At 41.2% G+C, this 24720-nt stretch overlaps 1 protein-coding gene across 2 annotated transcripts in view; it reads right to left on the bottom strand.

The window, feature by feature from the left end:
* Positions 1-14286: 14286 nt before the first annotated feature.
* LOC122792929 (carboxypeptidase O-like) overlaps positions 14287-24720 on the bottom strand; it is a 392520-nt gene continuing 382086 nt past the window's right edge. For both annotated transcript variants that reach the window (XM_044060502.1, XM_044060503.1), the window contains exon 11: positions 14287-14673. In XM_044060502.1, coding sequence (XP_043916437.1) covers positions 14402-14673 — 272 coding nt within the window. In that variant the 3' untranslated portion in view covers positions 14287-14401. The remainder of the gene's footprint in view (positions 14674-24720) is intronic.

Genomic DNA, 24720 nt, shown 5'->3' with positions numbered 1-24720 from the left:
ATACTGTAGTACCTCCTTCCCCAATTAATTTGTCTGAGTTGGGACTTATTTCCCAGAGCTTGTCTACGCTGAACCCAAAGATCTGGCTATCTTGTACTCTAGTGTCATCTCTGACCCATACAGCTCCAATGTCATCAGAGCAAGAATTATCCTGGATAGAAAGCTTTGGCACCAGATCTGGGGGACCAGATTCAACTCCAAGGGTTTTGAGGTGTCCCTTCCTCTTGGAGCTGGATAGGTGAATGCCAGCATCAGCCTTGGATCCAAGTCAATTGGAGGTCAGAGGTTTGCCTGGTTAGATGACTTTGGCCTCCACCAGACAAATCTTAAGAGCTCCTTCATCTTCAGCATGCGAGGTGATGAGAAATATGGATTACTCTTTCTAGCACTGCTCCTCCCTTCCCCAGAAGAGCACCCCTGGGTCCTGATCCTTCTCATCCAGTGCATGCGGGACAGCCAGACCCATATAGTCTTGAGTCAGTCCTTATAGGGAACTTGCAAGTCTTTTCTATGTCTTCTTTGGAAAATCCCACCGGGGAGCCTGCTTAAAAGTATACACGCAAAAAGAAGCATGTAGATTCCCCAACAAGTCTCTCACAGAGGACATGGATTTTGAGGACAGAGAGAGGTCCCTCAAACCCCCCCCCCCCCTTGAGGATTTCTCATTCAAAGAAATTCTCAAACTCCTGAGACAGAAAGTCAGGTGGTCCTCAGATGCCCCCTCCAAAGAGGAATCAGTGCTTGTCAAGGTCTTTGGATCCGGTTACCTCCATGGATGAGATGGTGGATTTCATCTCTAAGTGGGCATGGAAGTAGACAGATATGGCTGAATCAGTTCCCCATAAACCAGATAAGTACTTGATCTGCCAGAAAGATCAACAACATTGGAGTAAGGGGCCTGATGTAAATCCCATTCTAGTGGTGGCAGCCATCAGAAAAGTGCTCACAGGGGAAAGCTTTGCTGCCCATCCTCCTAACAGAGAATCAAGGACACTGGACAGGTTAGGGAAATGGACTTATGCTTCAGCTACCTTTGCTGTGAGAATGCAGAACTACTTGCCTCACATCACAAGATTTCAGTGGGATCTGACCAAGGAAATCTCCAAGTCCCTCTGTGGGTTTATATCTGCAGAAGATAAGAAAACCTTGGATTCTCAGTTAGCCACCCTAAAGTCACTGTCCAATGTCTCAGTACCACATATTTCTAATACTACTGAAGGTGCTTTGAGATCCATAGGTACGGACATTACTGTGAGGAAAACTGCCAGGATGCACTTGTGTGACTTTGTGGAACACTTTAAGACATCCTTTATTAATGTCCCTTTTGATGGCTCAACACTTTTTGGGCCTCAAGTGAAAGAAATAGTAACAAGAAATGAACAGGATGGAAAGTCCTTTTCTGTCATTGGAATACAGTTCTCTACCCCAGAGGTCTTTTTGTAGGAATCAGAAAAGGGGTAAAAAATTGTGGTTCCAAAATTCCTAAGGGTTCCCTCCTGACAATTCTTTAGACAAACACCTCCAGGGAGGGGGGAGTTCTAATAATGGACTTTGCCCCCCCCAGGCAGAGGTGGACTGCAGAACCAAGGCTTCAGAGTTCCCTTCATCAATAGACCTTATCAGTGCTCCTGAAGGATTGCCTGACTGTCAAACTATGGGGGCAGTCATGGGGCACCTATCCCTGCACCCCAAAGCCTGGATATCCATCACAAATGCCAGATGGGTGCAGAAGAAAATAACTAGAGGCTGTTACATCCCCTTTTCATCCCATCCCCCAAAGTCAAAAAAAGTTACCAAATGTTTCAGCCTGTCAGTGACCGGCAGCATTCAAAGAAGTACAAAAGCTATTAAAGAAGCAATTCATCCAGGAGGTCACACCAGACCAGCTAGTATCCAGAACTTACTCAAGATTCTTTTTAGTGCCAACAAAGACTAGGGACATCAGGCCAGTTCTGGACATTAGACAGCTAAACCAACATGTGAAGCAATCAAAGTCCCAGTTGGCCACATTTCAGTCTATTCCCCCACTTCTACTGAGAGTAAACAATCAGATGTGCTCCACAGACCTTCTGGATGTGTACTACCACATCAAGATGGACAGGTGATCCAGAAGGTTTCACTGCTTCTGGCTGGGAGACAGTCATTTCCAATTCAGATCCCTGCCCTTTGGCCTTATTACAGCCCCCTGGGTTTTCACCAAATGCATGGCAGTGGTAGCAAAGTACCTCAGGCTGCAAGGGTTCTGGGTATTCCTGTATCTGGATGTCTGGCTCATTTCTGCCCCTACCTGGAGTCTGCTTATCTAAGCAAGATACTCCTTGCTCCACGTTTGTTCAGTGTTGGGCAGCACAGTAACTCCAACAAGTCCAAATTCTCTCCTGTATAATAATGATCATAGGAGCACACATGGACAAAATTCATCAGATAATGAAACTTCCACAGTGCAGGTTATCTACACTTCACAATCATGCTCAAGTCATTTTTTCATCCCAACAACCAACTGTGAGAATGGTCCTTCATTTACTGGGTTTGATGGCAATGTCCATATTAGTCCCTCTTGCCAGATAGCACATGAGAATACTACATTGGACCCTAGCATTGCAGTGGTCCATCAGACACAAACTATTGTCTTTCCAAGTATGTCTGATGAACATTTGCAGGACTCACATTTGCTGATGGCTTAAATCCCCTGTGGTATTGCAAGGTCACCCATTTGTTTTTCCCCAACCCAAAGTCACTGTGACCACAGACACTTCCCAGTTAGGCTGGGAGGGGACACTACAGGGGGAAAGACAGTCCAAGGCACATGGTCCCCCCATCAGAGGCCAGTCTCCATATCAACATTCTAGAGATGAGAGCAGCTCTTCTAGCATTGCAGGTCTTTTAAGACTTTGGAAATTGGTGATATCTTTCAGTTGTTTCCTTTTAGCAATGCATATTCCAGGGAAGTCCAATGTACTAGAGGATAGTTTGAGCAGATCCATCATCCTGCCTCTTGAGTAGTCCCTCAATGAAAAGGTGGCAGAACAGATTTTTCCGCCACTGGAGCCAACCATGCTGTGATCTTTTTGCTTCTCCCCAAAACACCAAATGCAGCAGGTTCTTTGCCTTGATCCCCCCTGATGGGGAGTCATCCACACTTGGACCCCTGTCTCCTGTATGCCTTTCTTCCAACTGCTCTCATCCGAAAATTATTTCCAAAAGCACTAGAGTGGAAATTCACTGTTATACTCATTGCCCACCTGTTTGACCCAGACTAGTTTGGTTCTCCTATCTGTGGCCTTCATGGGTGCTGAATCCCAGCCCAGATCTCATTTCTCACCCATTCAGCCTGCCTGTTCTGGACACTGGAGCACTCAAGTTAATCATCTGATTTCTCTACTTACAATGATTGCTAGTCAGTACATGCTTTCTTCCCAAGTTATTCATATTTTCACTTCTCCCCAGAGACCATCTACTAGCAAAGGGTTTACAAAAACAAATGTAGAATGTTCTCTCTTTGAGTACTGAAAGAAATTTAGACCCTTTCTTGGCACCTCTTCCAGCTGTCTTAGACTTTCTAGCCTGTCTTTTTCAGATGGGTTACAGCTATTCCACTATCAAAGTCCATTTGTCAGCTATTTCCAGTTTCACTTTGGACAGCCTCAGTCCCCTACTGCCACTCTCAGATTATTTAAGGCTTTTTGAAGGGTGCCTTTCTTCTCAGGCCCCCTGTTAGAGATCCTACCCCTCCTTGGGACATTACTATTTTACTTCAAGCACTGACTCAACCACTGTTTGTGCCTGCAGCTAAGGTGACTCACCAGTTCATAACATGGAAAATGTTATTCTTAGTGGCAGGTACTTATGCAAAGAGGGTATCAGAACTCCAAGCCCTTTCATGTAAATCTCTCTACATTATTTTTCATAATGACAAACTTTCTCTTCAAACCAGTCCTTCCCTTTTGCCAAAGGTAGCTACTGAAACAAACTTAAATCAAACCATTAATCTGCCAGTTTTTCCACCAAATTTTCTAACAAAGGAGAATACATTCCACATTTGTTGAGTGTTCATTGACTTCGGTTTTACATTCACTAAAATAAACTATTAAGAAAGTTTGATCAACATTTTGTGTCCTTTTCAACAAATCAGCTGCGTCAGAGGGTTTCTAAAGTCACACTATTGAGGTGGTTGCCTACTACTCTGGAAAAGACTGTCCATACATGTCAAGCAGAGTGCCTCATTGGCCCTCTTCAAAAGGAACCTTGATGATTGGATGGGAGATAGGAAATTCACCCCGGGAATCATGTCAGCCACCCTGCTAGACAGGGGCCCAGAGAAGTAAATATTGTGGGAAGAAATTTCCAGGGAATTGTTATGGCTAGGCTTGCATAGGCCTTAGGGCCAATAGCCTAGTACCAACCTATGAACCTATTAACTTATGAACTTGCATCACATATGTATACAGAAAAAAGGCTAACCTTTAACTGAACCTGTCAAAGCCCACTCTGCTAGATCTGTAGCAACATCTACTGCCTAATTTTTCAGGGCAGGTATTGATGACATTTGTGTTTCTGCTGCCACTTTGTTTAACATTCATTCCTGCATATCCCATTATAAACTGGATTTACTGTCTAGAAGCAGGGCAGCCTTTGGCTCAGTTGTCTTTCGGGATATCTTTCCATGAATTCACCCAACCCCAATGTTATATTAGCTGGGGACTCTGTCCCATATATGGAAAAAACAGAAGGAAGAGACAACATCAGATATGAAAGTTATGCAGTTACCATAATGATAGATCTGTGTTGTCTGTTTCCGTCCTTCCTCAACTTCCCTCCCACCTATCCCCAACCAGACTATGGAACTTGTTCCGTTATCCTGGTTTGACTGGACTGATCTGTTCTAAATGCTCTTCAACTGCATTTTTTAGCTCAAGATCAGTTTCTGAGTATTCATAGCCTGTTGGCTAATCCTTTATAGCATTATTGTTATTATTACCTGTATGTTCTTATCTGTTTTCATGGGCAAACTCAGTCTGAGGTAATGTTGAGCTTTTCAGTGGTTCATGGGTAAGCCTGAGCTTGGGATCCAGAGTCTTGAGTGGTCAAAGATAGATACGGAGCCAGATCCGAAGGCCCATCCATTGGGGAAGGACTGATGCAGACAACACAAATCTATTGTTATGGTAAGTTCACAGCTTTTGTTTTAAAAATATTTGTTTATACTTTGCATATATTGTTAATTGTGCCTTGGGTAATGTACAAATTTAATTCTCTAGCCCTTTGCATGTACAATTGTTTTGATTAGATCTTGATGTATCTGTCTTATGACTCTGGCAGTGGCTGAAAAAGGTGCATTATTGGGTTCATTAAGCTGTCAAGAAACAAACAGACAAATGTGCAATAAATAAATAAAAAGTAAATAATAAATAGTATCCTTGAAACTGCTGAGGACTTGTGCTGCTAGATTAGTGACTCTTCTGAGCTATGACAGTGGAACAACGTTGAAGCGATCAGAGACTTTGGTGTGAAGCACAAAGCAGCCAATGATATCCATTTACTATGTAGTCTCTTGGAACTGGTCTTATTTAACAATGTATTTCTGTATGATAGTACTTCCTACTGGCAGAAGTCAGGGTAGCGATGGAAACTCCATGCGCAAATAGTTATGCCAATCTGGTCCTGGCAAGATGGGAAGAGTTATGGAAAGTGGATATTAACAAATGGAATAGAAACATAGTTTTCTATAATCGATTTGTGGATGATGTCTTTCTCTTATGGGATGGCGATTTAACCTCCTTGGAACATTTTGTTGGAACAAACAAACAACATGTTCTTGACAACATAGTGACTAACCAACTAACTCGAGTGTCCAAGCTCTGCATGAGGGATGAGGATTATAGGGAGGAGCAAATTAAACTTATCAATGACTTTAATAAGAGAGGATACAAAGTCAAAGAGACACAGACCAATGAAGCAACTACTTTGGAACTACGCTCTCAGAGGGGAAGACCTTATTTTAATGACCAAGTTGAAACAGTTAAGATCAAGCAAAAGGAGGTAAAGTCCAATCTGAGATGTCAGTTGACACATAGTACTGACAATTTTGCTATTCATACCATCAGAAAATTTTGGCCAGTGTTAACATCTGACAACAAAATTTGGGAAATTGTTGGAGATCAACCCAGCTTTTCTTTTAGGAACAGGAAAAACTTAAAAAGACTATTATGTTCTAAAGCAGAAACTGAAGCTCTTTCTGAAGACAGGAGTTTTCAGATGAACAGGAGAGTTGGTACATTCAGATGTGGAAGTTGCAAGGCATGATCTCATATAAACATCTCAAATAATTGTACACATCCCCTTTCTAAGAGGAACTATAAGTTTGAAGGATTTGCAAACTGTCGGAGTAAGAACATGACTTGAAACTGTAGTTTTATTGGCCATTTTGGGTCAATTCCAAAACTCCTTCATCTTCCTCTCTTAAAACCCTCTTTTGCGTGGTTTTGCGCGTTTTTGAGCATAGAGCAACAACGGGCAGTGCCGCCTAATTGGGTTTAAACTATTCCTGGCTCCACAAAGTCTGCTCTTCACTTTTTCCCTTAGAACTGCTCTATCTCTCAATTTAAACACCATATTCTCATTCTAAGGCCCTTCACTGGTCCAATTAAGTAATCCTACAAGTTAGCACTATTAAACCATAAGCACTACTTACTCTTATACTCTCTACGATTACCCTGTCCTCTATTGGTCCATCTTAAATTCAGTTTCCCTGTTACTCTAGCATGTCCAAAGGTCAGTCAATGGTTTCCTCTCCAGTCCAGCTGGTGAATCTGGGAATTTTGAGGCAATGTTACAACTGTCTCATGTACACGGACAACCCTCTCCTCCTCCAAACAGGTTCAAATATATGTGAGAGATGCAACTATTTAGCCAAACTGGAGGCTGAGCTTTCTCGTCTCAAAACTGGTGTTACCAGTCAGGAGGAGAAGGTAACCTCACACAACTCAATTCCAGTATCACATAGTCCCACCACATCAGCGAACCAAACACATAAATACACAAAAACATACTCGGAGGCTCTAAATAAAAATCTACCTAAGCAACAGAGACCTCCAAAGCAGACATCCAAGCAAACGCTACTTCAAAACAAAACACGCACAAAACATAGCCCACAAAGTCAGTGTGCCAAGCAGCCACAGCCCTTAAGGCTGAATAACACACCTGATACTCTTGTTATAGGTGACTCTATTGTCAGACACACTGACGTCCTGCTCACCAGGCTGAATAAAGAGAAGGTCACGGTGAGCTGCCTGTCGGGTGCTAGGATCCGACACATAACGCAAGCACTCAGGTCACTCCAAAGCAAATACAAATATGACTCAGTCATTGTACATGCTGGTGTGAATGACCTGAGACGTACCTCCCTGGACTACATGAAAAGAGACATAGAGGAGCTCTCTGATCATGTAGCCCAGGCTGGTATGACCCTGACCTTGAGCAGCATCTTACCCTCACCTAGAATGATGCCACAGTACAAAGACAAAATGATCGATTTTAACAATTGGCTAAAATTTTGGTGTCATTCAGAGGGGATCCAGTGTCTGTCAGCCTGGGATGACATGCTCGACAAGCCACGTTGCTTCGCTAGGGATGGCTTGCACCTGTCACCACTGGGCTTTCGGATATTGGCAAAGGCTCTTGCCACCCCATAGTGCCATTTTTAGGCAAGTCTCAAAAGTCAAACCCACCCCATAGACAGCACAAGGAACAAGAAACTAAGGGTAATGCTGCTAAATGTCAGAAGTCTTAACCTCAAGATGCACGCACTCAAGCTCTCCTCAGTATGGAGAACATCGATATCTGTGCAGTGACAGAAACCTGGTTCAAGGCTCCAGAGAGCACCCCAGCACTACCAGGCTATACCTCGTATCATGCTTTTCGGCCCCAAAACCCAGACCGAACCACAAAAGGAGGGGGAGTTTCCATATTTATCAAGGATATCCACACCTCCAGGTTAGTGGCATTGCACTAAGTATCGGAGACCATCCATGTGCAACTAACAGTGGGCAAGACTGCTTTTCAGTTTATAGCATCCTACAGACCACCCTCTCAAAGTCAGGAATCCCATTCGGTTTTCCTGAAAACATTGGAGAACATGAAGATCTCTCCGAACACCATTATATTGGGTGACTTCAACTACCCAAACATTGACTGGGAGCACTACTCAAGCCCCAGCACCTTAGCCCAAAGATTCCTGGAAATTATAAACTCAAATGCTATGGAACAACTAGTCACCACTCCCACAAGAGGGGACAACATACTAGACCTAATCATTACCAACATGGGGACTCTATGCTCCACACCAGAAGTATATCCCTCATTGGTAAGATCAGACCATAAATTAATTTCACTGGATGTCCACATCCTGACCCCACCCCCAGCCCAGAAAACCACAGTGAAAAACTTCTCAAAAGCGAACTTCTCACTTCTCAAAACCGAAGTGGAATCCTTCAAGGCCGCAGGGCCAGTGGAAACTACAGCCCAAACTGCAGAATCCTATATAAATGCATTCTACGGACATCTCCAGGAATGCATGGATCATGCTATCCCAAACAAAACCAAGACCCAATCATCCAAAGTCAGGCGTCCAGTCTGGTGGACCCCTGCCATAAATAAACTGTACAACAGAAGGAGGAAGCTACTACATGATAGAGCAAAATCCCTAATAGGGAAGGCATCTCTGATCAGTACTAGCAAAAAATTATGATCCCTCATAAAATCCTCCAAGGCCAGCTTCGAGAGAAAAATTGCACAGGACACCAAAGACAACCATCAGGCTTTTTTCAGTTATGTTAGAAACCTGGGATGCAACTCCCAGACTTGTTCTGAGTTGATTCTAAACAACAAAAAATACACTGAACCCACAGACATCACCAATATCCTGGCAGACAGGTTCAGTGCAAACTTCTCCACCCCCCCCCCAAAAGAGCAAGTATCTATCCCGGCAGAGGGCTGCCTCCCAAACATCTCAGATGCTCAGGTGAGGCTCTCCAAAGCAAAAAACACTGCTTCCATGGGACCAGATGGCGTCCCAGGTTGCGTCCTACATGAACTACAAGAGGAACTAATCCCTCAAATAAAACAGCTATACAATCTCAGCCTCACTACAGGATATGTGCCCACAGAATGGCGTATAGCAACAGTGGTCCCACTCCACAAAGGTGGAGCCTCTACGGACCCTGGAAACTATCGCCCCATAAGCCTGACTAGCTTAGTCTGCAAGGCTATGGAGAGGATCATCATGGAGCTCATAAACAAAGACATTGGGGATCTACAGACACTAGATCTTACCCAGTACGGCTTTGTCAAGGGCAGATCCTGCCTTTTGAACCTGGTTGACTTCTTTGAAACAGTCACCAAAGCCATAGATGAAGGGAAGGTAGTCCACACAGCCTATCTGGACCTTGCAAAGGCATTTGACACAATACCCCACTCGGGCAGCATAGATAAGCTATCCAGCTTAAATATAAACCCCTATGTCACAAGATGGGTCACAAACTGGCTCAAAGACAGAACCCACAGAGTGAGAGTTGCTGGAGTCATGTCAGACTCGAAACCGGTCACAAGTGGTGTCCCACAGGGTTCTGTCCTGGGACCACTCTTGTTTGGTATATACTTTTCCAAGGTACAGGCAAACGTGGGAGGACTATGGCTCACCAAGTTCGCAGACGACTGCAAACTGGGCGCCATAATCAACTCTCCAGCTGACACAAACATCCTTCAAAAAGGTCTCACAGAGACAGATAACTGGTGCCAGCGCCATGGTTTAAAGCTAAATGCCATAAAATGTATAGTCATACCCTTTGGCAAAAACAATGTGCCCACAAATTACCACATAGGCGGAAACCCATTAAGTACAGAGAAAGTTATTGGGGACCTGGGGACCCAAGTTGATAGCAATCTCTCCTTTGAAAACCACATTGCCAAAGTGGTTAGAAAGACCTTCTACATAGCCCACCTCATCACGAAGGGTTTCACATCTAGATCAAGAGAGGTAATCGTGCCCCTTTATTCATCCCTCATCAGGCCCATCATAGAATACAATGCCCCTTTTGGGATGTACCTTACCCGACACCTGCAGCAATTAGAAAGACCCCAAAAGTATCTCACCAAGAGGATCAAGGGTCTCAAACAGATGCCATATGCTGCTTGGTTAAAAAAACTCCAGCTCTACTCAGTTGCATACCGCCTACTTCGAGGCGATCTATGCCTGACATACAAAGCTATGTCAAATCCAGAATTAATGGACATGCTCCACCTCAGTAAATCTAAATCCCTTAGAGCCACACGCTCGAGGGACTTGAACCTCAGCACAGAAATAAATAGAACTTGCTGGAGGGACAGGTTCATAACCCAGAGGCTCCCTTCGCTCTGGAATAGAATTCTAGTTCATGTGAGGCAGAGCACCTCACTGAATCTCTTCAAGAAGAATCTCGATAAGTGGATGGGGGATCGTAGGTTTGTCCCAGGGATTACTCCTGTGTCACTATTAGACAGAGGCACAGTAAACTAAACCTTAAAAAGGGCACAGTATACTCAAATCAAGGGGTGGCGTAAGCCATACAGAATCGGGCTAGGCTTATAATTGCCCCAGGGCAGATAGCCTAGTATGAACCTATGAACCTATGAACCTATTATCTATGTGGCAACCTGCAGTCATTGCAAGGCATACTACATAGGGAAAACTAATCAAATGCTCAAGGATCATATTCTAAAGCACTTATCTGACATAAGAAAAAAAGTTACAAGCAATGCACTTTATATGCATATTAGTATAAATGACAGTCACTCTTTCAAGTTCATGGCACTAACTAGGCTTCATGAAACACCAAGAGGTGTGGATTTAGTAAACCAAACAGAAATTGAAGAGATGAAGTGGATAATGAATTTGCAATCAGATCAGTCACCAGGTCTGAATGCATTTGTCCCTTTAAAACCTGCACTAAAAGGCAAAGCTCTTCAGCACTCAAAATGGCATAATTAAAATGGTGTGTATGCTGCTATGGTTACTAGTGAACACTAGGAAATGAAGGTATTTAAGAGGAAGTTTCACTGGAAAACATTTAGGATTTGAAAAAGGTATTATACCGAAAGTGCTTATCTGGTTTATGAGCCAGTGTGTTTATTTTATTTTATCTTATCATCGTATATTTTATTAAAGATTTCAAGTTTCAAGTGTTTTTAAGTGGAATTAGTGGCAGAACCATTTGTTTTTGGAGTTTTATATCTTGATGTGCTCTGCCTTTGGTGACGCTACTTACTTCTTCTTTTTTTCCTCTGGTCTCATCTGATAGTTCCTCCATGGATCTTGGATCCAATACCAGATCTCATCTCACACCCCTCAAGGGTCCCTCACCCAAATCTGGTCAGTCTGAAGCTTACAGTTTGGCTGCTCCAGTTCCCTTGATTGCTAGGACTCCCGGTCTTTCTTCTCCGGTCAAGACTGTTCTGGTGGCAGCTCATAAATCATCCACCAGAAAAACTGCACCGTAGCAAATGGAAACATTTTTCTATCTGGGCTTCTCAAAGGGATTTGGACCCTTTCACAGCACTTAACCCTGCGGTTCTTGAGTTTTTGGCATATGTTTTCCAGCAGGGTGCTAGCTCATATACTGTGAAAGTTCAACTGGCTGCCATTTCTAATTTTCATATAGGTGAGAACTTGGCTTCACTAGCCTCTTCCAGATTTTGCAAAACCTTTATTAAAGGTACCTTTCTTTTAAGACCTCCAGTTAAAGATCCTACTCCCCCCCCCCAGGACCTTACCATATTTTTACAAGGTTTAGTTGCTACACCTTTTGAGCCGGCTGCTTCTGTGTATCTGAAATTTTTATCTTGGAAAACAGCCTTTCTAGTGGCTATCACCTCGGCTAGGAGGGTGTCAGAACTCCAGGCATTATCTGTTAAACCTCCATACCTGATTTTCCATAAGGACAGAGTTTCACTTCGTACTAATCCTTCCTTTCTGTCAAAAGTGGCCTCTGAAACTAATATCAATCAGATGATCAATTTACCTGTTTTCTTCCCAAATTTTAAGACCAGGGGTGAATATAAATTGCATTTGTTAGACGTACATAGATAGCCACGTTTCTATTTACATAAGACTAAGGCTTTTCACAGATCTGACCAACAGTTTGTGTCTTTTTCCACACCCTTTCTGGGCAAACTGATTTCTAAAGTAACCATTGCCAGATGGATTTCTTCCTGCATTCTTCAGGTTTACAAAGACAGGAGTATGTTACCTCAGGACAAATCAAAGCTCATTCTACCAGGTCCATGGCTACATCGGTGGCCTTTTGGTCCAGGGTGTCTTTGGACGATATTTGTTCAGCAGCTACCTGGTCCTCATCACACACCTTCAATTCTCATTACAAACTGGACATGATATCTAGAGGGAGAGCATCCTTTGGCTCCATGGTGCTCCAGAATAGCCTTCCATGAGGGCCACCCAAGTGTTTGGTAGCTGGGGACTGTCCCACAGGTTGATAATCAAATGAAGTCAACTACTTCAGATAAAGAAGTTATGTACTCACCATAATGTTCCATCTGAGTAGTTGGACTTCATTTGTCATCAACCGTGCCTCCCTCCTTCCCCCTGTCCTGTTCGTGATGTTTCTACTTTGCTAGACAGAGGAAGCACCAAGGTGGTTTCCCTGTGATTCTTATTAGTCAGGACTATGGGGTCAGGTTTATTTTTATGATGCAGCAAACTCGATCTGACGGAAGGAAGGAGATGGAGGGGTATTATGGGTAAGAGGAGGAGCTTGGAGCTCAGAGCAGATGCTGATGAAGTTGCCGTCTCGGATCCGATCGGATCCGAATACCCACAGGTTGATGACAAATGAAGTCCAACTACTCAGATGGAACATTATGGTGAGCACATAACTTCTTTTTTTGAAAAATAAACCATAGCAAGAATGCTATAATTCTCTGTGACAGTAGCCTGGGGTAATTTTTTTCTGTCCATGAGTTTTTTTTAGCAGGAAAGAACTGAATGGAGGTAATACCACAGAACTGGCAGCTTGGAAAAGTTTTATTGTTGGAGTGGTCCTAAAGCATGTGATGTCAGTTTTCCTGATTAAAAAAAGAAAGGCATTTTTTTCATTAGCTCTACATATACATATTTTGTGCTTGCTTACATGTACTCTCTGTCTATTCATGTATTTTCTTATAGGTTCATAGGAGATTACTAGGCTAATGGCTTAAGAACCCTTACATGTCTAGCCAATATAACCTGATTTTACTGAATATATGGCCCCTAGGGGCAAGAGGATGGCATGGATTTGTACCTATGCATTGAGTGTTTTACAGATTATCCCTATCCATAAGTGACATAGGCAGTACCCTTGGTGATCTAGCCCCCACCCCCCTAACCCCACTTCAACAAAATTTACTGTTTGTATGCAGCATTTAAGAAGCCACAGCTAACATCTACTTCCTTAATGAGGTTCTAGCCATCCTAGGATGGCAAGGCCTTGAGAAAAGAATTTACAAAACATACTCACTGATAACATATTTTAATCATCTACAAATAATGTGAGAGTTGATGGAAGACATTGTCTTCTATATTATGAAAAGCATATTTTCACAACATGAGCAAGGTTGTAGGAGAGATAACTTGACAAACTCTGCAAGTGTTTTTTAACTGTCCTTACCTCTTTGATAGCTAGACCAAGATTTAAACAGCTTTTCTGATTTCTTATTAGGAACTGTTTTTTTTCAAGTAAGGATTTTTCCCCTTTTAAAGTCATACTGCACAGTAAAGATGACACATTGTTAACGTGATCATCTTCAATCCTGCTATAATTAATGGGTACACAGAATATACCTCAGGCAACATTAGCCACTGTCAGTAAGCAAACGTTTTTTATTGAATCCTTTAATCACAGGAAGCTTACTGAGCTGGAGGCAGGTGTGATGGTCGGACCACTAAATATAACCATCTCTCATATCATACTTCTTACTGGGTGTGAATGTTCCATGATGGACTTGGAGATGAGATTTACTGAATCACTGCCCCGTTTATTTAATGTCTTTGTCTTTTGCTGTCATTGTCATAAACAGCAATTCTGTATCAACTGTTTACTAATGTTTAAGATATAATTTGTATGTACTCTACAGATTATAGCAAACTTAGCTTAATTGGCTTAAGTGTTTATATTTTTATATTGTATTCCTAACTTTATGTTTTCGTAATAGGAAATCATAACAGAAATGGAACTTTAAAACTATTGAATTCCACTCCATGTATAATTACATAATTAGAGTAATCTGTTTCCTTATGACAATTATAACACTCAGTTAAATATTTAAAATCCTAAAATATATCGCAAGTGCTTCATCTGAGCACACTTGTAAACCGTCATGACAATGTGAAGGAAGAGACAAGTGCCCAAGAGGCTATCATTAATGACCACAAATCTGTTATGGCTGATGCCTCATCTGTAGAGAAGTGCTTCTCATGGATGTAGTTAATTACAGTTTTCACAGCTGCCATGGTCTCCTCACATGCGGGCTGAATTTGTTCTTCTGGTAGTCTAAATCCGTAAGTGCCATTATCCCTCAGTTCAAAGGTATATGAGAAATTAATTCCGACATCCCGAACCCAGTCCCGAGATGAGCCTGAGCTTTTGTCTAAAAAAAAAAAGGAAAACATATTAAGCATGACCCAAATACAACAGCAATTGAATATCTTAAAGCAAAAATATGTAAAAAAGTGCGTTAATAATGTAACAACATTTTTAAGGGCTACCTCTTGAAGAATAAATAATTCTATGCATGCAGTTTACAGTAAGGACTATAGAATAGAAACAGACAGCCCTGTACTGTCATACCTTAGGAGATCTGTTTGACAGCGCCTTAAGAAAAATAATTTGACTTCCAGGGGAGCTTAACATATTAAAAATGCCTACTTTCATACACAGCCATGGTGGACTGAAGACAGAAGTTAATCAATATTTCAAATCTGATATATGAATAAGAGACTGAATCAAAAATGGTACTCAACATTGTGCATAGAACAAGCAAAGACAATACTTATGACAGTCACACACGTCAGCATGTGAACAACCAGTATAATTTATAAAAAATAACATACTTTACCAAGAAAACCTGTAGAAGTAAGGGGGATTCAAACACATAGAATTAGTCTTAACAACGATGTGAAAACGCCTGGTTATATACATTACAACAACAAACTGCTGTCTCAGAATTAAAGGGGTAATTGAAAATTATCACACTTAAGATAATCAACTGTATGAACAAATAAGGTTCTAGATCTCTTGATCTTTATGGAAATATTAATATGAGTTTAGTATAGAAAAACACAGGTATGGAAACCACTTGATAAATATCAGTCTGTTAATGCTGAAGAGAATAGGAAAGAGGCAAATTCAGGGGAACTATGCTTAGAGATAAAGCATAGTTAATACAGGGTGTGACATCCCTCCTCTGGGCCAGTAATCAAGGAGCCTCACTCTCTACACTGACACTGGTGAGGGATGTTCACTCAGAACAAAAATAGATACACACAGTATTTCCAGATGCAGCTCTCTGCACCAAGCACAATTTACCTTAAGAGCACACAGGGAACACACTCCCATTCTGGGGCTGGGTTTCCCTCTCTCTCACCAGGCGCCAAATAAGACTCCTGACACAGTCGAGTGTTCCAAGTTGAGTCTTCCATCACCCTCTTTGTAAAAACAGTGCTCTGTGTCCCTGCTCCAAGTAGCTGACAGACATACCCTTTAAGATTTGATTTTCAGCCCCCCCCCCACACACACACACACACCTGGGAAAGGCTGGCACAGAGTAACCAGCAATGCCTCCTCTGCCCAGACTAGAAGGTGGGTACAGCCACCAGAACACTCCAAAGCCAGCTACTCTAAGGTTCTTACAAGGCTACCCAATTATACTGAGTAAAATTAACACTAATACAAATGGTAGTGATTTACTAATGCAGCAAGGCTTTCAGAGGTGTCCACATTGTCACTAAATACATGGAAGTACTTTCAAAGGTTAAAATATTCTCTAAAAGATCAGCCACAATGAAAAGTTTAAATATATTAAATAATAAATAATAAAAGAACATGAAAATACTAAATATCTATTTATAATAAACACCAGAATCTCAGTCACAGGAAATGTTAAAAATAACAGATGGAAGGATTCACAAAGATACAGAAAAATAATACTTAATTAATCTCACTATATTTTTTCTGACTGATCTAAAGAATCACTGTCCCCTAGTTTACTTACTAGTGCAAGGCAAGATGAAATGGGTGAGCAATTCTTCTTCATCAGGTTTCAAAAACAGACTGCCCTGTCTGTCTCATCTAGTATCATCATTTCAGTGCTAGCTTACAGCATATCACATACATCTGGTCACCTGACTTCCTGTTCCCACACTACCCTCTTTACTAGAAACTGAACCAAACTCTAGCACATGTGTAGCGTTTCACGTTTACTTGGTTTTTTGTTTTATTGTTATCAGTGGGCGAGTCATTTGGTGAATAAAACTAAGGTTTTTAAATACTCTTATACTGGTGCAGAGGTTCCATTTTTGCTTCACCGGTTTTTCCAGCTTGTGACATTTCCTGGTTTGCTGATATTTTTGTGCGATGTGTCTAGCACATATGTCTTATAATACACACACATAGAGCTTTGCTAAAATGCGTTATAGCATCTGGAAGCTATAAAACCATTTCAAAAACCTCCACTCTTCCAGGGTAGGAATTAGTTCATCCCTAAGGACAGTACAGTAGGATTCCTAGTCCTGGTTTTCACAGACATTTTGTCTCTGGCTGCAATCGGAACTGTAAGATACAATCTTTATGGCCTAAACCAGGTAATTTAATTTCAACTATTTTTCAAAGTTAGCTGGACTGAGATTAACCTCTTCTTTTGCAGTATCCTCTGTTACAATATATTCATTTCAACAGTTACAATACAGTCTGATATACAGGTGTATTTCTTTTCTGTCCAGCAGGACCCACTGTTGGTAATTTTTTTAGCACAAGCAACTTTACAATACATTTTCAGCACAAGCACCTGTACAAATCAGTTTGATATACAAATGACATAAAGTTCTTTACAAAACTCCAGCTAGCTATGCTGGCATATATTACACATCCACTGCCCTATGTCTCCTGGCATAGCTGGCAATACCTCACATTGTCACACAGGGATAAAGCAGGAAAAGCTTGCACTTTATGTCTGATTCTGATATAAAGAGCTTTGCAAATCTCTAAGATAATAGTGGAGAGATGGGCAGCAGTTTGTAAAGTAGTGTGGGGCTAAATATACCAGGAACATTGACTTGAACATAAGGCAATGTAACAAGACACTGTATCTGAAATAGGCAGGACTTTTGGAGTGCAGATCATTCTGAACACAAAGTACACCACCTTTCATAATGTAGCCCTGCAAAACATTTCACATGTCTGAAAGGCATACATTTTCAGTATTAAACTCCTAGAATGAAAAGCATAAGGCGAAAAAACAAAGAATAAACTATAGTCGTAATTATGGCAGGATTATTTTTAATGTAAATTCTATCTCATCTCAATCCACAAAATAAAGTGTTTTTTTTTTTAAAGTGTTCACTATAATATACATGGAGTATGCCTGACTATGCCCTCCTTGAGTGTAGCCAGGATGTTTGGAGCTGCACACCAGCTTGTACACCAAAATAAACTAAGTTCCAGAATCAACAGGAAATTTCTGTTAGAATATAAATTTATAATTACCAAGTAATTCAGAACACATTTCTATAGAAGCATGATATTTAGTTTACCTTATGATTATACTTAAATGGATACAATGGTTATATTGCGTACTAGAGCAAAATGATATCATACTCTGTTTCTAAGTGCTTCATCTAAAGGTGCCTCTGATATTGTTGAATTTAACACATGCTATAAAACACATGATAAAGATGACTTCTGGAAAGGGCAGTCATTTAGTAGGTTGTGGTTTGGCTTGGGGCTCTTCTTTTTGGTAGAAATGAGTTGATTTTTCCTGAAAGAATGAAAAGTTGTCTCATCTCATTTTTTTAATAGTACAGAAAGAAAGAGTGATTGGATATTTTTAGATGTTGAAAAAGAAGGTGCGTAAAAGACAACACAATCCAGTAACTCCTTGCAGCAGTGTGACTGATTACTGATCAGATTGTGTCTGTTATGAATAATACTAATCAGCTTTCCAATGCTGATGTGGAAAGTGTAGACAAAACTGATGACAGAAATGCAGGGGAACTCTTCCTTAACAAATATATGGCCAGAATGCACTCTAAAGTGAAGAAGACTGAACAAGTGCTCACTAATCAGTCCAATCGGTTACAGTTGAACAGGTCAGAAATAGCAAAAATGAATCACCTGTTGGCAGCCGCAGAAGGAAGGTTGGAATATATAGAAGCAAACCTCATTGACTTAGAATACTGTAGCAGGTGCAAAAATATGATGGGGGTGTCTGAATGAATGAAAGAAAATGACTCTCCTGTTTATAACATAAACTTTCTGAATGGTTGTTATCCTGGTAAAAGAGAGTGGGACTAAATGTGCCTACACAGTTTTTTGCCCTGGGATGCAGGGACAGGGGTCTCCTTGGCCATTCTTACTTCATTTTACTTCATATCTGATGAACAAGAAAATATTGTCTTCCTTTTGGAGACCAGGTAAAAAGTTACACATGCCATAGTTGTATGGTCAGGCAATGACTCTTCTCTGGAAATGCATATGTACAGTGCAGCCATTAGGCTATCTCTGTCTGCAAAAGAAGCAAATGAAAATGTAGGCTACTGTATTCCACTCTGTTGAGGTTTTGGCTTCTAAGGAGACTTCTATACTTTTGAATCAGCCAAGGAGGCTCTGGTTAGGCTTAAGGTGCGCCCATTGGCTAAGACTTCACAGGCTTCCTCTTGCCTTAAAGTGTAAGTGGTTTTATACAGTTATTTTTACGGAGTGCAGCTGATGGTGTTTTGGAAGCAAGTGACAGCAGCAACAATTATTTATATTGTACATGTTGTTATTATACAGTACTATGATGTTGTTTAGAATATTAGTATTGCATATTAATGGAATTACCAATACTGTCAAAAGAAGATAAATTTCTACCCGGATTAAGAAAGTCACACCTCATTTTTCTTAGTACAGGAGACTCAGTGTAAATATCTGAAATTGGAGGGATACTGCAACAGGGGATTTTTTGCTGCATATTCAGAAGGGTACTATTGCAATATTTAGGAGAGGGGTGATATTTGAGCCTTATGCACAGTTATTGGATCCTGAAGGAAGATACGTTGTTGTGAAGGACTCTTTAGAGGGGAGAATGATCATGCTACTCACTGTGTATATCCTGCCAGGCTGTACTTCCAATGTCTTCTTTATATTGAGGGAATTGGTTGAGTTCTGGGATGGTATAATATTCCTGGGTTTGGACTGGGACACTATATGTACATTGAATAAAGTACATTTTTGTCCTCTCAAGACTTTGGTACAATCTTTGAGTAAATCATTAAAAATGTTTGATTGCTTAGTAGTAGGAATAGTAGATGTACACTACCAGCCTATTCTTTCTCTTACAGCACACAGCTGCTGTGTGCCAAGATATTCATCTTGGTTATTTTTGAATATCCCCCAATATTACTGGAATATTGTCTACTGCAGGACATTTTTTGTAAGTCATTGGAAATTAGACCTTATTTTCTGCGGAGGTTTTATTTTTAGAAATATCTACCATGAATAGCTTAGTCAATAGGGATGCATATGCTCCTACAAGTGCTCAATGGGAGACTATTAAGGCCTTCTTTAGTGAACTTATTGTTATTTATACAAGTTCTGCTCAGTCTCACTCTTTTATAAAACTTAAATTTCTACAAAGAGCATTTCTTGAGGAGCAGGTACAGTCTCTGTCTTGGATCCATGGGCAGACAGCTTGTAAAACTTGCAGATTATTATGGCTAGCATTAACAATTTACTATATTGTAAATTTGATCAGGCTAAAACTGCTTTAAAATTAGATTTTTTAAGTAATTCTGTTGGGGAGCAAAAGTAATTGGTGTTATGCTTTTGTGTTCAAGGAACTCAAAACTTGATTACTAGAATTGTCAGTCCTGGTTCTGGGGAAGGTATCACTTTTTCCATGGAGAGTCTAAACAATTTTCTACATTACTATTCATTATATAAAGGGAGACATTTGGATAATGAAGCTCATGAGAGAATCGGGTGATTTTTCACTTCAGTTCCAGTGCCCTCCCTTTCTGTAGTTCACACAACAATGTTCTCATAATCAGTGACAAGTAAGGAGGTGGAAGCAGAGCTTGCTAAACTTTCTGCTGGGAAGTCACATGGCCAAATGGCCTCCCATCGAGGTATATAAATAGGGTTCACACAAACTTGTTCCAAAATTTACTAAATTGGCAAATGGTATTCCCTGGGATGGAGACCGTCCTTTTTCATATCAATAAGCAGTCATTTTACTCACATTAAACCCTGACAAGAATATACCACAAATAGCCTTTTTCAAATATATGCCATTCTTAAATCATTATTTTAAGTTATTTATGGCCATTATGCTTGCCAGAATGGTGATTTGTTTACCATCCATGGTAAATACTGACCAAACAGGTTTTGTCCCTTGCATACCACGTTTGATAATTTAATAAAAAAAAATTAGTAATAGAACATGCTGATGTGATCAAAGATTTTTATTTGTTGGCTACTCTTGATGTCAAGAATGCATTCAACAGATGACAGGATTGTGACAAGCCAAAATGCTGCCAGCCCAGCTAGCTGGAATTTTGTAAATAATTATATGTCACTTGAAAATATTAATATGATTTATGTAGAATTATGAGGCTGCCAGCCCAGCTATCTGGAATTTTGTAAATAATCATATATCATTTGTAAATATTAATATGATCATAAGCTTCTCTTACAAATGTAAGAGACCATTATATGTTATGTGGCTATTAAACTACTGGTGCAGAAGTGTGTGCTGAACTGTATGTTATGTACTGAGCTTCAAGATGTAACCACAGTGTACCCTACTGGAAAAGAACAGAAATGTATATAAACAAAAAAAAACTACAACCACCCTGCTAGAGGCCCCATGAAGAGCTCAGTGTCTCTCCAACATAACACCACTGTAAGTATTCAGCTGCTCTACCACCTTTATCTTTTATCCAACTGGTGGATGCATTGTTATAAGAAAAGCGCAATCCAGGTCTGAAATGTCTGCAAACACAACCAGCTAAAGTTAACTTTGTGCATCTGTCTACCTGTTTGAGCTAATATTCATTATCCCCTGGAGAGCACTCTGCGTTGGCTTGTAAGCAGCCCCCCCACCCCCCACACGTACACACTCATCTTCCATTTCTCTTTTATTCCCTTCTGTTAGCAAATAGTATCCATAACTGATCAAATACTGTGTGCTTGTTAATTTAAACTGAGGCCACAGTAGCCTACTGATACAAGGTTATCCTGTTCTTCCACCTGAGAAATGGTTAAGAAATGACTTACAGCTTCAGAGCAGTCCTTGGTCAATTCTGATTGTTTCTTAAACACAAACTTGTCTTTGCTTGGATCTTGGCTCATTAGCAGCAGTACAAAAGAACTGCCTGCTCACACCCTTGTTCTCCCCCTCCCCTTCCCTGTTTAATACCTTAAGCCAATCCCAAAGTTAATAAATATTACCTGTGGCAGGCACCATTTTTAAAACTACAACCACCCTGCTACAGGCCTCATGAAGAGCTCAATGTCTCTCCAGTGAGGGTTTTACAACTGTATATGCTTATTTATGTTGAATTGTGTTACACACACATCTAATATGATTTATGCTTTATTACTGGAGATTACTATGGCATTCTAGCATTGTGTTTGTCTGCACCAAGTTGTTTTTAGTATAATAGTATGTACTGTCTGCATAGTTGCACCTTGTTAACTAATATTATTCCTGTATATGGGTTGTGCGTAGACAGATCATACTGGTGTCTAATTATTTCTATATAATTGTGGTGTTAGTGGTGGACAGAATCACATTAGAAACACAGGAGAGGGTGATGCTCGCTATTTTTATCTGTGACTGCATACCTGTCAGCTGAGGTCCTTTCTCACTGATGTGTTTTTCTAATTGGCTCAGTATCTGCATATACTAGTAGTTTATTCAAGACATATGTTCATAGGTAGGTACTAGGCTGTTGGCCGTAGGGCCTATATTAGCCAAGCCAAAAAGGTACCCTGGCTTTCGCCACCCAAGAAAATTATTTTCCTGTGCCCCTGTTGAGCAGAGCAACAGAGGTGATCCCCGGGGTGAATTTCCTATTTCACATCCAATCATCAAGATTTTTCTTGAAGAGTGCTAATGAGGAGCTTTGTTTGATATAGCCAGGTAGTTTGTTCCAGAGTATGGGAAGTCTCTGGGACAGGAATCTATCCCTCCAACATGTTCTGTTTAATGAGGTGATAAGGTTTAGGTCCCTAGAGCATGTAGCTCAGAGGGATTGGGATTTCTTTAAGTGGGCATATCCAACCGCTCTGGGTTTGACATAGCTTTGTATGTTAGGCAGAGATTACCTCTGAGTAGGCGATATGCAACGGAGTAAAGCTGGAGTTTTTTCTGACGGTCTGCGTAGGGCATCTGTTTGAGGCTGGTAATCCTCTTTGTGAGGTATTTCTGCGGACTTTCCAGTTGTTGTAGATGTCTTGTGAGGTACATACCAAAAGGGGTGTTGTACTCTATAATGGGTCTAATGAGTGATGAGTAGAGGAGAACAATGACCTCTTTTTTCCTGGATGAGAAACCTTTTGTGATGAGGTGTGCCACGTAGCAGAATTTCCTGACTATTGTGGCGATGTGATTATCAAAGGAGAAACTACTGTCCACCTGTGTCCCAAGATTTCTTATCACACTTTCGGTGTTAAGTAGACTACCACCTATGTGGTAGCTCATGGGTACAGAGATTTTACCAAAGGGGATGACAATGCACTTTTTGGCATTGAGCTTGAAGCAATGGCTTTGACACCAGGCATCTGTCTCAGTGAGTCCCTTTTGTAGGAAGTCCACAACGTTAGGAGTTTTGATTATGGCTTGTAGTTTGCAGTCATCTATGTTAGCCTGTACTTCAGAAAAGTAGATACCAAACAGGTGAGGACCCAGGACTGAACCCTGTGGTACTCTACTTGTCACTGGTCTGAAGTCGGATTTGGAGTCTGCTGCTTTCACAGTGTGGGTTCTGTCAGTGAGATAGTTGGCAACCCATCTTGTGAAATAGGGATTTATACCTAGTTTAGTGAGTTTATAATTCCAGAGTGGGGGATGGTGTTAAAAGCCTTGGTGAGATCTAGATAGGCTGAGTGAACCACCTTACCCTCGTCTACAGCTTTGGCGTCTGCTTCAAAGAAGTATATCAGGTTTGGGAGACATGATCTGCCTTTTACAAACCCGAAATGGGTGGGGTCCAGAGTTTAGAGATTACCAATGTCTTTGTTTATAAGTTCCATGATGATACATTCCATGACCTTGCAGACCAGGCTCGTTAGGCTAATGGGGCAGTAGTTCCCAGGGTCTGTGGTGGCTCCCCCTTTGTGGAGTGAGTTAACCATCGCTGTGCAGCATTCAGTGGGCACAAAGCCTGAGGTGAGGCTATAATTGAACATGGTGCTTAGGTGGGGTGCCAGTTCATTCTGTAGTTTGTGTAGAACGCAGCCTGGGATGTTGTCAGGTCCCATGGATGCTGTGTTCTTGGCTTTGGAGAGTGTGTTTTTTACCTATGCAGCCGTGATTACAGGAACTTTGCATTCTTCCGGTATAGAGATGGGCCCTTTAGAGGGTGAGAGGGGGCTAAAGTTAGCACTGAACCTATCTGCCAGGATGTTGGCAATATCAGTCAGTTCTGTACATTTAGTGCCATTGTGCTGTAACTCAGAGCAGATCTGAGTATTGCCATTGAAATTCTTGGCATAGGTATAGAGTGCTTTGTGGTTGTGATTTTGTTTTTGTAACTAGCTTTGGAGGATTTTATGATGAATCTCAGCTTCTTACTGAGGCTGAACAGGGAGTTCCTCCAATCATAGGATTTTACTCTTTTTTGCAACAGTTTCTTTCTTCTGTTGTAGAGTTTGTTTATCGCAGGGGACCACCAGATTGGCTTCCTTTTTTTGGAGGATAGCATCTTGGTTCTGTTAGGGATACCATGATCCATGCACTTGTGTAAGTGCTTATAAAGTGCATTTGTGTAGGATTCAGCAGTTGTACCTCAATTACCCGTCTGCATGGGTGTTGTGAAGTTTGCCACTTCTGTTTTAAGAAGCGTGAAGTTGGCTTTGGAGAAATTTTTTTATGGTGGTTTCCCTAATGGGGGGTGGGGGCGTGATGTGGAGGTCTAGGGTGATCAGCTTGTGGTCGGATCTGACCAATGAGGAATTGACCTCTGGTGTGGAACACCGGTCGCTCATGTTGGTAATGGCCAGGTCTAGGATATTGCTGCTCCTGTTGGGGGTGTGGATAAGTTGATCCAAGGCAATGGAATTTATAAATTCCAGAAATCTTTGAGCAAAAGAGTTGGTTCATGAGTAGTTTTCACAGTTAATGGTGGGGTAGTTGGAATCGCCCATTATTAGGGCATTGGGTTGTACCCTAATATTTTCCTGTGTATCAAGAAATGAGGAGTGGGAATCCTGGGGC

The sequence above is a fragment of the Protopterus annectens genome, chromosome 2.part0 (genome assembly GCF_019279795.1).
Source record: "Protopterus annectens isolate FY-2018-M chromosome 2.part0, PAN1.0, whole genome shotgun sequence".
Classification (NCBI taxonomy): domain Eukaryota; kingdom Metazoa; phylum Chordata; order Ceratodontiformes; family Protopteridae; genus Protopterus; species Protopterus annectens.
This window is presented reverse-complemented; position numbering and strand designations above follow the sequence as displayed.